We start from the raw sequence: 17,015 nt of genomic DNA on the forward strand, positions 1-17,015 counted from the left end.
AAGGACCACTGGAAGCCATACCCACTAACCAGTGTGCAGTACCATCAAAGAGGAATGACCACTGGGTGCCATACCACTAACCAGTGTGCAGTACAATCTCGGAAGAAGAAGGACCACTGGGTGCCATACCACTAACCAATATGCAGTACCATCCCAGAAGAAAAAGGACCACTGGATGCCATATCACTAACCAGTGTGCAGTACCATTATATAATAAGGACCACTGGATGCCATATCACTAACCAGTGTGCAGTACCATTATATATTAAGGACCACTGGATGCCATACCCACTAACCAGTGTGCAGTACCATCAAAGAGGAATGACCACTGGGTGCCATACCACTAACCAGTGTGCAGTACCATCCCAGAAAAAGAAGGACCACGTGGTGCCATACCACTAACCAGTGTGCAGTACCATCCCAGAAGAAGGACCACTGGGTGCCATACCACTAAACAGTGTGCAGTACCATTATAGAATAAGGACCACTGGGTGACATACCACTAACTAGTGTGCAGTACCATCAATTAAGAAGGACCACTGGATTCCATATCACTAACCTGTGTGCAGTACCATCAAAGAAGAAGGACCACTGGGTGCCATACCATTAACCAGTGAGCAGTACCATCAAAGAAGAAGGACTACTAGGTGCCATACCATTAACCTGTGAGCAGTACCATCAAAAGAAGGATCACTGGGTGCCATACCACTAACCAGTATGCAGTACCATCCCAGAAGAAGGACCCCTGGGTGCCATACCACTAACCAGTATGCAGAACCATCCCAGAAGGAGGACCCCTGGGTGCCATACCACTAACCTGTATGCAGTACCATCACAGAAGGAGGACTGCTGGGTGCCATACCACTAACCAGTATGCAGTACCATCACAGAAGGAGGACCCCTGGGTGCCATACCACTAACCAGTATGCAGTACCATCACAGAAGGAGGACCGCTGGGTGCCATACCACTAACCAGTATGCAGTACCATCACAGAAGGAGGACCAACAGAAAGAGATATAAGCATTAGATTCGGCCAAAAATTCTAGTTAAGCCTAGTGTTGGGTGGGATGTGCTTACAAATTTGTCAAGAAAGCCCAACAAAAGTTGTTGGATCTGTCAATAAATACCTAACTTATATGGACAACTACATTGTCTACTGCATTTTATTTGCTTTAACAAACCCCAGTTTTCCCATGAAGGCTTTTATTGAACTGATAAGTCAGATTGATCTTACGTCTGTGCTTTTTTGCCCGATTTTAGGTATTCAGCTGGAGTTTTTCAGCATTTCTGTTTGGGGACTTTGAGAGTAGAGAGCATACTTGGCCCAGGACTGGTGAGTGTTTGCAGCCATTGAGTGTTTCTTTTTTGCATTGGGATTTGGCTAAACAAAATTGAAAAACGGCTCGAACTAAACTGGACGAGCTTGCTTGATGCTCCCAATGGTCTAAGACAGTGTTTCCCAACCAGGGTGCCTCTAGATGTTGCAAAACTACAACTCCCAGCATGTCTGGACAGCCAAAGTTGTAGTTTTGCAACACCTGGAGGCACCCTGGTTGGGAAACACTGGTCTAAGATAATAGCACTTAAAGGGGTACTCCGGTGGAAAACTTTTTTTTAAATAAACTGGTGACAGAAAATTAACCAGATTTGTAAATTACTTCTATTTAAAAATCTTAATCCTTCCAGTACTTATTAGCTGCTCTATAGTACAGAGGAAGTTCTTTTTTTTAATTAATTTATTTTCAGTCTGGTCTGACTACAGTGCTCTCTGCTGACACCTCTGTCCCTGTCAGGAACTGTCCAGAGCAGGAGAGGTTTGCTATGGGGAATAGTTTCAGCTCTGGCAGTTCCTGACACGGACAGATGTGTCAGCAGAGAGCACTGTGGTCAGACAGAAAAGAAATTCAAAAAGTAAAGAACTTTCTCTGTATTATACAGCAGCTGATAAGTACTGGAAGGATTACGATTTTTAAATAGTGCTAATTTAAAAATCTGGTTAACTTTCTAGCACCAGTTGATTTAAAAGAAAAAATGTTTTCCACCGGAGTACCCCTTTAAGTGTGTGCTAAATTTATTGGAAGCATTGTTCTCCACTGTAATCCAGAGACTATATTTCCTCCTAGTTAGATACCTACATGACTTAAAGGGGTATTCCAGGAAAAATCTTTATATTATATTATATATATATATATATATATATATATATATATATATATATATATATTATATATATATATATATATATATATATATATATATATATATATATATATTATATATATATATATATATATATATATATACACACATACATATATATATATATATATATATATATATATATACACATACATACATACACACATATGCATACATACAATCAACTGGCTCCAGAAAATTTAACAGATTTGTAAATTACTTCTATAAAAAATTTTTTAACCTTCCAATAATTATCAGCTGCTGAAGTTGAGTTGTTCTTTTCTGTCTGGCAACAGTGCTCTCTGCTGACATTTCTGCTTGTCTCGGGAACATCACAGAGTAGAAGCGGTTTGCTATGGGGATTTGCTTCTACTCTGGACAGTTCCCGAGACAGGTGTCAGAGAGCACTTAGACAGAAAAGAACAACTCAACTTCAGCAGCTGATCAGTACTGAAAGGAATAAGATTTTTTAATAGAAGTAATTTACAAATCTGTTTAACTTTCTATAGCCAGTTGATATATAAAACATTTTTTTTCCCCTGGATAGCCCCTTTAAAGGGGCTGTCCAGGGAATTCTCTTTAGAGTTAAATGTGGCCAGGCTGGTATAAAAACTATAAAAAATGAGAACTCATTTGAGAATTTGTCTCCGATCGCAGACGTTCCGGTGGTGCCCGGTCCCACTGTGCAGCACTTTCTGGTCTCCGTCTTGACACAAGGAATTGCCTGCTGAATGGGCACTTCTTTGCATCAATATTGGGAACCAGAAGGGCTGCGCAGGGGGCCTGGACCCTGTCCACAATCCTTACATTGTGAGTAGTCCAAGTCCCTTTTTGAGTACAGGGAAAGATCTATTAATAAGGGCTGATCGGGCCGGCAGAAGCCACCGGGGACTACCTCATTGACTCGGGATCCAGGCACCATGAAAGTGATGTGCACCATGTGTTTTAAGGAGCTCAGCCAGTCTAGGTAAAAAGAAGAGTAATGTTGGGGGGGGGGGGGGGGGGGGGGTGTAGAATTCAGCCCCAGCCATATAGAGAGGTTGCATGTTATGGGACACAGTGCAGACCAGAACTTATACAAATAATTCAAGAAATGCCTCCAGTATGGGGAACCTGCCGCCAATTGTTGTGTATTCTGCATTGATATCTAATCTAGCCCTGTAGTTGTTCTTCACTACCCATGATGCATCTGGTCTATATCTGAGAAGAACATGACCAGGCTACAGAGGAATTTGATGCAGATCCCACGTTGTATATAAACAGCTGACATCATTACATTTTTGTGAGACATCTAAACAGGATTCACTTTAGTCTCAACAATATAAGCTAAAGATTCTGGTAAACACACAGATAGGAACAATGCAATACGGGTGTAAAGACGAGAAAACAGAGTCTGAGCAGAGTAATGTTACCAGTCTTACCTCCTGAGTACCCGCTTCAAGATCAGTCATCCCGATCACTGAGAAATCCCCGTATCTATCACCATTGGAGTCGATGGACACTTGTCCGGCGATACCTGCAGAATGGCATTCAGGGAATTAGGAAAGGAATTGCTACAATTATTTCATCAACTCAAATACAACAAAATGAGCTCGAGGCTATCAGTACAGGATAAGTAATGTGTGTATACAGTGACCTCACCAGCAGAATAGCGAGTACAGGAGTAGAATACAGGATATAACTCAGGATCAGTACAGGATAAGTAATGTAATGTATGTACACAGAGACCCCACCAGCAGAATAGTGAGTACAGGAGTATAATACAGGATATAACTCAGGATCAGTACAGGATAAGTAATGTGTGTATACAGTGACCTCACCAGCAGAATAGCGAGTACAGGAGTATAATACAGGATATAACTCAGGATCAGTACAGGATAAGTAGTGTGTGTATACAGTGACCTCACCAGCAGAATAGTGAGTACAGGAGTATAATACAGGATATAACTCAGGATCAGTACAGGATAAGTAATGTGTGTATACAGTGACCTCACCAGCAGAATAGCGAGTACAGGAGTATAATACAGGATATAACTCAGGATCAGTACAGGATAAGTAATGTGTGTATACAGTGACCTCACCAGCAGAATAGCGAGTACAGGAGTATAATACAGGATATAACTCAGGATCAGTACAGGATAAGTAGTGTGTGTATACAGTGACCTCACCAGCAGAATAGCGAGTACAGGAGTATAATACAGGATATAACTCAGGATCAGTACAGGATAAGTAATGTGTGTATACAGTGACCTCACCAGCAGAATAGCGAGTACAGGAGTAGAATACAGGATATAACTCAGGATCAGTACAGGATAAGTAATGTGTGTATACAGTGACCTCACCAGCAGAATAGCGAGTACAGGAGTATAATACAGGATATAACTCAGGATCAGTACAGGATAAGTAATGTGTGTATACAGTGACCTCACCAGCAGAATAGCGAGTACAGGAGTATAATACAGGATATAACTCAGGATCAGTACAGGATAAGTAATGTGTGTATACAGTGACCTCACCAGCAGAATAGTGAGTACAGGAGTATAATACAGGATATAACTCAGGATCAGTACAGGATAAGTAATGTGTGTATACAGTGACCTCACCAGCAGAATAGCGAGTACAGGAGTATAATACAGGATATAACTCAGGATCAGTACAGGATAAGTAATGTGTGTATACAGTGACCTCACCAGCAGAATAGCGAGTACAGGAGTATAATACAGGATATAACTCAGGATCAGTACAGGATAAGTAGTGTGTGTATACAGTGACCTCACCAGCAGAATAGCGAGTACAGGAGTATAATACAGGATATAACTCAGGATCAGTACAGGATAAGTAATGTGTGTATACAGTGACCTCACCAGCAGAACAGCGAGTACAGGAGTATAATACAGGATATAACTCAGGATCAGTACAGGATAAGTAATGTGTGTATACAGTGACCTCACCAGCAGAATAGCGAGTACAGGAGTATAATACAGGATATAACTCAGGATCAGTACAGGATAAGTAATGTGTGTATACAGTGACCTCACCAGCAGAATAGCGAGTACAGGAGTATAATACAGGATATAACTCAGGATCAGTACAGGATAAGTAATGTGTGTATACAGTGACCTCACCAGCAGAATAGCGAGTACAGGAGTATAATACAGGATATAACTCAGGATCAGTACAGGATAAGTAATGTGTGTATACAGTGACCTCACCAGCAGAATAGCGAGTACAGGAGTATAATACAGGATATAACTCAGGATCAGTACAGGATAAGTAATGTGTGTATACAGTGACCTCACCAGCAGAATAGCGAGTACAGGAGTATAATACAGGATATAACTCAGGATCAGTACAGGATAAGTAATGTGTGTATACAGTGACCTCACCAGCAGAATAGGGAGTACAGGAGTATAATACAGGATATAACTCAGGATCAGTACAGGATAAGTAATGTGTGTATACAGTGACCTCACCAGCAGAATAGCGAATACAGGAGTAGAATACAGGATATAACTCAGGATCAGTACAGGATAAGTAATGTAATGTATGTACACAGTGACCTCACCAGCAGAATAGTGAGTACAGCTCTGGGGTATAATACAGGATATAACTCAGGATCAGTACAGGATAAGTAATGTGTGTATACAGTGACCTCACCAGCAGAATAGCGAGTACAGGAGTATAATACAGGATATAACTCAGGATCAGTACAGGATAAGTAATGTGTGTATACAGTGACCTCACCAGCAGAATAGCGAATACAGGAGTAGAATACAGGATATAACTCAGGATCAGTACAGGATAAGTAATGTAATGTATGTACACAGTGACCTCACCAGCAGAATAGTGAGTACAGCTCTGGGGTATAATACAGGATATAACTCAGGATCAGTACAGGATAAGTAATGTGTGTATACAGTGACCTCACCAGCAGAATAGCGAGTGCTGCTCTGGAGTATAATACAGGATATAACTCAGGATCAGTACAGGATAAGTAATGTATGTATACAGTGACCTCACCAGCAGAATAGCGAGTACAGGAGTATAATACAGGATATAACTCAGGATCAGTACAGGATAAGTAATGTAATGTATGTACACAGTGACCTCACCAGCAGAATAGCGAGTACAGAAGTATAATACAGGATATAACTCAGGATCAGTACAGGATAAGTAATGTATGTATACAGTGACCTCACCAGCAGAATAGCGAGTACAGGAGTATAATACAGGATATAACTCAGGATCAGTACAGGATAAGTAATGTAATGTATGTACACAGTGACCTCACCAGCAGAATAGTGAGTGCAGCCCTGGAGTATAATACAGGATATAACTCAGGATCAGTACAGGATAAGTAATGCATGTATACAGTGACCTCACCAGCAGAATAGGGAGTACAGGAGTATAATACAGGATATAACTCAGGATCAGTACAGGATAAGTAATATAATGTATGTACACAGGGACCTCACCAGCAGAATAGTGAGTACAGCTCTGAAGTATAATACAGGATATAACTCAGGATCAGTACAGAATAAGTAATGTAATGTATGTACACAGTGACCTCACCAGCAGAATAGTGAGTACAGCTCTGGAGTATAATACAGGATATAACTCAGGATCAGTACAGGATAAGTAATGTATGTACACAGTGATCTCACCAGCAGAATAGTGAGTACAGCTCTGGAGTATAATACATGATATAACTCAGGATCAGTACAGGATAAGTAATGTAATGTATGTACACAGTGACCCCACCAGCAGAATAGTGAGTACAGCTCTGGAGTATAATACATGATATAACTCAGGATCAGTACAGGATAAGTAATGTAATGTATGTACACAGTGACCTCACCAGCAGAATAGTGAGTACAGCTCTGGAGTATAATACAGGATATAACTCAGGATCAGTACAGGATAAGTAATATAATGTATGTACACAGTGACCTCACCAGCAGAATAGTGAGTGCAGCTCTGGGGTATAATACAGGATATAACTCAGGATCAGTACAGGATAAGTAATGTAATGTATATACACAGTGACCTCACCAGCAGAATAGTGAGTACAGCTCTGGAGTATAATACAGGATATAACTCAGGATCAGTACAGGATAAGTAATATAATGTATGTACACAGTGACCTCACCAGCAGAATAGTGAGTACAGCTCTGGGGTATAATACAGGATATAACTCAGGATCAGTACAGGATAAGTAATGTAATGTATGTACACAGTGACCTCACCAGCAGAATAGTGAGTACAGCTCTGGAGTATAATACAGGATATAACTCAGGATCAGTACAGGATAAGTTATATAATGTATGTATACAGTGACTACACCAGCAGAATAGTGAGTACAGCTCTGGAGTATAATACAGGATATAACTCAGGATCAGTACAGGATAAGTAATATAATGTATGTACACCGTGATAAAGCCCTTAACGCAGATTATTCTATATATAAACCGTAACATAAAAGCGAAGATCCTTCACGTTACAAAGGATATTTTTCATATCTAAGGGGCAGATTGAAAATCAAAGTGCTTGTTTTCTTAACTTTCTACATGCTTATAGGGAAATATTCAAAGCTTCAGCTCAACATGATTGATTTTAATGAACTCCAGGGAGTCCAAGAAAATCCTTTACTTGTCTGGATAAAAATATTATTCTTAAAAGAAAGAAGGCCGGAAATTCAAATTAATCTATAATTTAAGAAAACAAGCATTTCACTTGCAATATTGGATTTTTACCCCTGGGATCTTTTTTATAATCACACTTTAAACAGATGTTTCCAAGAAAACAAAACTTCAGAATAACTACTGCAAATATTATAAAAAAAAATCATTTAGACAGAAAGAAAGAAAGAAGACCAAATGATTCAACCCGACCTACATATTGTTTTTGGATCTGGTTATATAGAACTCTGTGGTTCTATGGTGGTTTTTGCTAAATTGTGACAAACACTGCAACGTGTTTAGTAAATCATTGCTGAAAATAAAGAGCAAAGTTTTTGAGAACTTGTTGATGGTAAATTTCATGGTACAACAGCAGAGACTCCAGTCAAAGACAGGAGTCCCCGCTTCTGTACACACAGTGGTCAAGCTAACACTGTATACCTCATTTAACACTCTCCAGGCCAGGGGCTCAATGAAGATAAGCTGAATGCATTGATGCTTACACTGACAATACTTTTCATCAGTTTCAGTAAACGTAATGTAAAGCTTGCTGCTCAGTGTTGAGGAACATGGACGCCTATCTTTTTAAAAGAAGTCCCTGCACTTGAACGCATCCAAAATGCTGAGTGCCGTTTTTAGTGTATTTCATGAGATTTGCTCATGTTGTTCAATTCCCTGAAAATAAGTTGCCACCAGAGATGTCTGGCAGTGGCTTACTTCCTTTCTTCATAACACGTGCATGCTCAACTGTGCCAAGCATGCATGTGTATGGAATGAGCTGTTCTTATTCGATTGATAGCTATCTAAGGTCTATAACCACCTATGGGCACATGAAAGGCTGCTCTGTACAGCAGCATGCAGCATGTCACAGGCAGTATGAAACCGCCGCCTGCATGGGCATCAAGGATTGGCTGGCAATAACCTTACAACATCTACTGGAGGAGATACAGCCACAGAGTCTGGAGTATTATTGGAGCTCTTTAAAACCATTTCACAATCCATTTTAAGCTACCGCTATTGAGGGTGTATGGGCACCAGTATGGGTAAACAAGACCGAACCCGGATTTCTGCTGCTTACTATGTTTTACATAGATAATAAACAGACACTTAATAGATGTCATCTTAAAGGGGTACTCCAGTGGAAAGCCATAAAAAAAAAAAAAAAATCAACATGTGCCAGAAAGTTAAACAGATTTGTGAATTACTTCTATTAAAAAATCTTAATCCTTCCAGTACTTAGCTGATTTATGCTCCACAGGAAGTTCTTTTCTTTTAGAATTTCTTTTCTGTCTGACCACAGTGCTCTCTGCTGACACCTCTGTCCATGTCAGGAACTGTCCAGACCAGGAGCAAATCCCCATAGCAAACCTATCCTGCTCTGGACAGTTCCTGACATGGACAGAGGTGTCAGCAGGGAGCACTGTGGTCAGGCAGAAAGGAAATTCAAAAGAAAAAGAACTTCCTGTGGAACATACAGCAGCTGATAAATACTGGAAGGATTAAAATGATTAAATAGAAGTCATTTACAAATCTGTTTAAAACTTTCTGGCACCAGTTCATTTAAGAAAAAATGTTTTCCAGTGGAGTACCCCTTTAATAGATTTTAAGATTATTCCAAATCTGAAAAACCTCGTGAGGTAATGTTAGTACAGTGATCCCTCAACTTACAATGGCCTCAACATACAATAGTTTCAACATACAATGGTCTTTTCTGGACCATTGTAAGTTGAAACCAGACTCAACATACAATGTCCAGATCTGTGAAACGTGTCAATGGCTGGAAGATCTGACCAATCAGAATGGACATTTACTGGTAAAACCCTTTATTACTGAAGTGCATGCACTGACTGGTGTCTGGTAGTGCCCCCTACACTACAGGGAGGTATTACATATTCTGTACTCTTTACCTGTATTACTGAAATGTTTGCACTGACTAGTGTCTGGTAACGCCCCCTACAGTACAGGGAGGTATTAAATGTTCTGTACACTTTACCTGTATTACTGAAGTGTATGCACTGACTGGTATCTGGTAGCGAACCCTACAGTACAGTGAGGTATTACATGTTCTGTACTCTTTACCTGTATTACTGAAGTGCATGCACTGACTGATGTCTGGTAGTGCCCCCTACAGTACAGGGAGGTATTACGTGTTCTGTACACTTTACCTGTACCAGGGTTAGCTGCTCCTTTGGACACCAGGTGAGGGCGACTCCATTACATTTATAGGACACTGCGTACTGTACAGGACCCGGAAGAAGCTCCTGTCCTCTACATAGACCAGTTTTTCCCCAAGCAGGGAGCCCCCAGCTGTTGCAAAACTACAACTCCCAGCATGCCCGGACAGCCAAAGGCTGTCCGGGCATGCTGGGAGTTGTAGTTTTGCAACGGCTGGAGGCTCCCTGCTTGGGAAACACTGACATAGACAGTGATTACAGCTCCCAGCAGATCTTTCTTACTTTTATATGTAAGGATTTGATTTATCTGTATTAGTTATCTACTTATTTTTCTTTAATCCTCACTTTTTCCTATTTTTGGATGACATTTTGGTGGCTTCAGAACCAATTACCAGGTTTCCATAGAGTTCTGGTCTCAACATACAATGGTTTCAACATACAATGGTCGTCCTGGAACCAATTAATATTGTAACTTGAGGGACCACTGTATGTTATCCATGACACCGGCACATGGCTGTGGACCTGTGTGACCCATGCACTGTGTAGTCTGTACACCGTCCTCCTGTATCTATAAATGGACTCCACAAACAATGTGCTAAACACACAGAGCGTGACGATTTAATAACTAACACCGCACTCTTCCGCCGCCTCTTGTGCTCCTTTGGCAGGAAAAACAAAGTCAAATAACAACTCCCCCTGAGAATATAAACATGTGAGAGGTTGTCACCCACCAACTCCTCGGAAAATGCCATTATGTCCAGAACGTTCTGCAAGCCGCCGCTGCAGTTACTTCAATTATTGGTACTTTCTGTGATTATTCCGGTGTACAGGAAAGGACTCCGCTTCGGGAGCAAATGCTATAAATAAGATATACATACTTAGCCACAGAGGTTGTCAGGATGGCACCACTCTCTTTCTTAGGGTGCGTGCACACCACGTTTTCAGGCTACGGCTGCCGGATCCGGCTGGCGGATGGGAAAACCGTGCGCTCCCGTTCCCCAGCCGGACCGGCGCTGAAATCCAGTGACTTTATTTAGCCGACCGGAGTCACCGTTTGACTCTGGTCGGCTAATTGTTGTAGTATACTATGGTTTTAGGTCTGGTCACAAAACCGGATACAGGGCTGAAATGAGCCGACCGGAGTCAAAACGGTGACTCCGGTCGGATCATTAAAGTCAATGGATTTCAGTGCCGGTCCGGCTCGGGAACGGGAGCGCACGGTTTTCCCCTCCCCAGCTGGAGCCAGCAGCCGTTGCCTGAAAACATGGTGTGCACGCACCCTTAGCCGAGCCTACATCGATGTGCAGACTGCTGCTTCACAGGCATGTTGTGCAGATACATACAAGCAGTCCTACGGAGGTGCTAGGAAGTGGATAAGAAGAGATTTGAATAGCTCACAAAAACGCTACACAAACAGCATCCTGCACTCACCGCTAAGTAACAGACTAGATGCTATTAATTATTTATTTTTTTAAATCAACTGGTGCCAGAAATTTAAAACAGAATTGTAAATTACTTCTATAAAAAAATCTTAATCCTTCCAGTACTTATTAGCTGCTGAACACTACTCTCAATTCTTTTCTTTTTGGAACACAGTGCTCTCTGCTGACATCACGAGCACAGTACTCTCTGCTGACACCTCTGTCCATTTTAGGAACTGTCCAGAGCAGCACATGTTTTCTATGGGGATTTTCTCCTACTCTGGACAGTTCTTAAAATGGACAGAGATGTCAGCAGAGAGCACTGTGCTCGTGATGTCAGCAGAGAGCTCTGTGTTCCAAAAAGAAAAAGTATTTCCTCTGTAGTATTCAGCAGCTAAGTAGTACTGGAAGGATTAAGATTTTTTTAATACAAGTAATTTACAGATATGTTTAACTTTCTGGCACCAGTTGATTTAAAAAAATAAAATAAAATTATATATATATATATATATATATATATATATATATATATATATATATGTTTTCCACTGGAGTACCCCTTTAATTCTGCTAATTCTATTTACAAACTTTGATGTTGCGACTTTAACATCACATCCTTCATATTAGAGATCTTCTCCCTGAAGCCTTCTCCTCGGAGCCCTGGTACTTCTCTAAAGAAGCATGAGCACATGGAACAATAGAGGGATCCGGGCCACACCCCCTCCTGTTTGCACACTGCACATTAGACACAGAGCCGATTCTGTGTCCTGAGATAAGAAAATAATCTCCATCTAGTACATTAAGTGTAAGGACATGGCGGCTTCTAGATAACTGATAGTTTGGTTTTATCAATCTCGCCTCTTTACAATAACAAGTGCAGCAATGGAAAGAAAATGTATTGTCCGCGAGGCGATGGCCTGATACCATGTTGTGTTCTTTGTATAAAGTGTGTGCTGCAAATGTTTTACTTGGCATCTTTACCTCTGCAATGCAAAATGTCATGTCCTGAGCTGCTTCAATTATTGGCACCCCTGTGGTGCATCACATAATGGTGGCAGAATGAGATAGGGTGCGTTCACACGGAGTAAATCAAGAGGAATTCACGGCGAAAAATTTACGGGTGGAAAAAAGAATTTTATTTTCGCGCGAAATTCGTGCAAAGTTTGCACGGAATTGCGCGCGGAAATGGGGGAGAAAGAAGTGAAGGGTTTTTCAGCCATCTCCGTGCAAATTCCGCGCGAGAACGATGTCGGGGGGAATTTTTTTTTACCATTGACTTCTATTGATTTCTGCTAGCGGATTCCGCTTGAAGAATGAACATGTTCTTTCTTCAAGCGGAACGGAATTCAGCGTTGGAATTCCGCTAGCAGAATTTCCGCAGTGTGAACAGGACAGCAGAAAAAACATTAAAGTCAATGGGCAGAGGAGATGTGCATTAATTTAGAGCTGAGAATTCAAGAGGAATTACTAGAGTAAATTCCTCTTGCATTACTCCGTGCGAACGCACCCATAGGAAGAATAGTAGGTGGACCATGGGGGTATCTAAGGAACTATATTGGGGCATTTTTGGCTGGCACTCGAGTGGCAATCTCTGGGGCAGGCACGTGCCAGTGCAGTGGTTATGTGCCAGTATGATACATCATCATTGGCAGCCTGTAAACAAGACCTGTGTCTTCAGACACCCCCTTTAGTTTTGCACACCACTTCGACTACCTGGAGGGGGCAGCCATGACATGTTTGCACTGAACCCACAATATGTTACAGTGGCCCTAGATTAGGGTTGCCACCTTTCTTGCAAAAAAAAAAAAAAATTAAAAAAATAAGGACATGCTAATTTGCATAAATAATTATATATGCGTGACATCACAGGACATCACAAATATGCGTGACATCACAAATTCAGTCCTATTCTGACCCCTATAACTTTTTTATTTCTCCTTATACGGGACTGTATGAGGCTCATTTTTTGCGCCCCGATCTGTAGTTTTTTTTTTTATTAAATTCGGGAGTCGCAGTTAGCTACTAACTAGAACTCCCAGCAAGCCCTAATACAGCCTGTGGCTAAGCAGCTGCCCCAAACGAAAAAACTACAACTCCCAGCATTTGGACTATAGAGTAGTATATAGTATAGGTCAGTGTTTCCCAACCAGGGGTGCCTCCAGCTGTTGCAAAACTACAACTTCCAGCATGTTGTACCATATAGTAGTATATAGTATAGGTCAGTGTTTCACAACCAGGGGTGCCTCCAGCTGTTGCAAAACTACAACTTCCAGCATGTTGTACTATATAGTAGTATATAGTATAGGTCAGTGTTTCCCAACCAGGGGTGCCTCCAGCTGTTGCAAAACTACAACTTCCAGCATGTTGTACTATATAGTAGTATAGAGTATAGGTCAGTGTTTCCCAGCCAGGGGTGCCTCCACCTGCACCTGTTGCAAAACTACAACTCCCAGAATGCCCGGACAGCCGTTGGCTGTCCGTGCATGCTGGGAGCTGTAGTTTTCCCAACAGCAGGAGCAGCTTTGGTTAGGAAATAATGGTATAGTATATGGTGCAACATTCCGGGAGTTGGAGGATTGGTTGGATAAATGCCGGCCATTGCATTGCCGGTTTTTTAATATATAAAAATACTGGCAGGGTGGCCAAAATACCAACCGTGCCAGTAAAATACTGGCCAGGTGGCAACCCTACCCTAGATGTTGCCAGTTTACTTGCAGTCCTACCCAAATATTTTCTCCATCCCTTCAAACCATACTGGCTGCCCGCTGCTGCCACTCAGAAGTAGGAGTCAGAAAAAAGATGTTGGCGGGTGCTTTCACACCATGTTTTGTACTTATGGTTCCCGAATACGGTTGGGAGGAGGGGGGTCGGCGCTTAATCGCGGCGCCCGCACTCAGCCGTATTCGGGAACCGTATTTAATGCATGTCTATGAGCCGACTGGAGTGAACCGCAGCCTCCGGTCGGCTGAGTTTTCAGCCGTATGCGGTTTCCCGACCATAGGCAAAAACGCGGTTGACCACATTTTTGCCTGCGGTCGGGAAACCGCATACGGCCGAAAACGCAGCCGACCGGAGGCTGCGGTTCACTACGGTCGGCTCATAGACATACATTAAATACAGTTCCCCTATATGGCCATTAAGCCCCGCCCCCCTCCTCCCAGCCGTATTCGGGAACCGTAAGTACAAAACGTGGTGTGAAAGCACCCTAACTCTGTTGTAGGCAAAACCTAGGTAGGCAAATTTAGGGTAAAAGAAAAACGCATGGATGAAACAGTTGTTGTGGGTTTGCATGTGACTGGTTTGCTTACCAATATATGTGGTGTGTACAGCTGAGAGCATTCTATGTTTATCGTCATTCTTTTACTAACCACTTAAAAGGAGTACTCCATTGGGGGGAAAAAAAAAATCTAATCAACTGGTGCCAGAAAGTTAAACAGATTTGTAAATTATTTATATTTAAAAATCTTAATCCTTCCAGTACTTATCAGCTGCTGTATGCTTCACAGCAAGTTCTTTTCTTTTTGAATTTCTTTTCAGTCTGACCACAGTGCTCTCTGCTGACACCTCTGTCCATTTTTGGAACTGTCCAGAGCAGGAGAGGTTTTCTATGGGGATTTGCTCCTGCTCTGGACAGTTCCTGACATGGACAGAGGTGTCAGCAGAGAGCACTGTGGTCAGCCAGAAGGGAAATTGAAAAAGAAAAGAACTTGCTGTGGAGCATACAGCAGCTGATAAGTACTGGAAGGATTAAATAGAAGTAATTTACAACCCTAACCGTGGAGAGGCAGGAAAGGAGAGGGCACACAAGAAGGTTACTTCACCTGTAGTATGGATACAGCGTAGTATCGGTGGCCTACAACGACGTCTCCTGCGGGGTGCACATACGAAAAGTATGAAGTATCATCAAATACAATAAAGAAAGCACGTACGTGCACTCACCGCTCGGCGGAGACAGGTCAATGTGGGAGTTCGGTTCACGGGAAGCTGGGTTCCAGCATCAGCGCAGGTAGGTTGGCGCTCAGAGGCTACGCCGGCTGTTTCCCGCTTGGAGGCCGGAAGAAGCACGCATTCACATGTGAAACAGCCGGCGCAGCCGCCAAGTGCACGTACGTGCTTTCTTTATTGCATTTCATTTATGACTCTGCTTAAAGGGTACCTCTCATCAAAAAAACTTTTGATATATTATAGATTAATGTATGCAGAATAACTTTACAATTGCATGCTATTAAAAAATATGCTTCTTTCTATTTAATTTTCCACTTTGAAGAAATGACCACTAGGGGTCTCCCTACCAGTCCTGGCAGCAAGCATTTCAGACTCATGCTGGAGTCCTAAACACCACGAGCTGCCAGTCTGCTTTGTTCACAAAGGAGAACACTCAGAGCTGCCAGCCTGCTTTGTTCACAGCCTGTTTGGCTGTGAACAAAGCAGGCTGGCAGCTCTGAGTGTTTAGGACTCCAGCATGAGTCAGAAATGCTTGCTGACAGGACTGATCGGGAAAAATACAATAGAAATAAGCATATTTTTCATTAACATGCTATTGGAAAGTTATTCAACATTCATTATTCTAAAATATATCAAAAGTTTATTTGATGAGAGTTACCCTTTAACTTTCTGGCACCAGTTGATTTAAAAAAAAAAAAAATTCAAATAAATAAATAAATAAAAGATTGCCAGTGGAGTACCCCTTTAAGCATATGCTTGTATATTTACTGTTGTAGTAATTTCTTTGCAGCCGTTTTTTGCCAACCAATCCATGTACTTTGTGTATATATTTATAGTCTTCATTTTGATGTGATTCATGAGTATAATAAAATAATTTTTGTTTGTTCTTTTGTTTTTCATTGGTGATAAAGGGTTCTTTTTTTTTTTTTTTTTTTATAATCCAAAACTGCTTTCTGGGATCCTGCCCTGTCTTTCACCTTATCAGGCAGCTATGTACGTGCAAAGTTTATATGACCATTTCTTCCATTGAATTTCTCCTTCCCAGAAAGAGAATTCTTGAAATTTGTCACAATCTGATCCGGAGCGGGGCAGTAAGGCAGGTCGAGCCTGTTGTGTATACGTGAAGCCAAGCTGAATAAGTCATTTGACTGTTTAATGTACAACCTTGAAACCTCGCTATGATTAAGGGGCGACTCGCACTGCTCAGCGCTGCCAAGAAAAGGCTTCTACATTCTCCACATATTTCACTTCATGTGAATGACAAGAAACAAAAGACGAGAACAACAGAATGTGGAAACACGGGCGAGAAGTGATTGATACTGACTTATGACATAATCCACAGAACACTTCTCCGGGGGATCACCCACTGACCACATTACTAGATCATATTTTTCTTTTTTGTGATGCATCTTGGCTTAATAGAATACGTAAAAAAGGGTACTCACGTGGAATTTTTTTTTTTTTTTTAAATGAACTGGTGGCAGAAAGTTAAACAGATTTGTAAATTGCTTCTATTTAAAAAATCTTAATCCTTCCAGTACTAATTAGCAGCTGTATGCTACAGAGGAAATGCTTTTCTTTCTAAATTTCTTTTTTG

General features: G+C 41.5%; 1 protein-coding gene across 2 annotated transcripts in view; it reads right to left on the reverse strand.

Moving 5' to 3' along the window:
• Positions 1-17,015, reverse strand: part of NPR3 (natriuretic peptide receptor 3) — a 121,862-nt gene that overhangs the window by 16,198 nt on the left and 88,649 nt on the right. For both annotated transcript variants that reach the window (XM_056545307.1, XM_056545299.1), the window contains exon 5: positions 3,622-3,716. In XM_056545307.1, coding sequence (XP_056401282.1) covers positions 3,622-3,716 — 95 coding nt within the window. The remainder of the gene's footprint in view (positions 1-3,621; positions 3,717-17,015) is intronic.

The sequence above is a fragment of the Hyla sarda genome, chromosome 1 (genome assembly GCF_029499605.1).
Source record: "Hyla sarda isolate aHylSar1 chromosome 1, aHylSar1.hap1, whole genome shotgun sequence".
In the NCBI taxonomy this organism is placed as follows: domain Eukaryota; kingdom Metazoa; phylum Chordata; class Amphibia; order Anura; family Hylidae; genus Hyla; species Hyla sarda.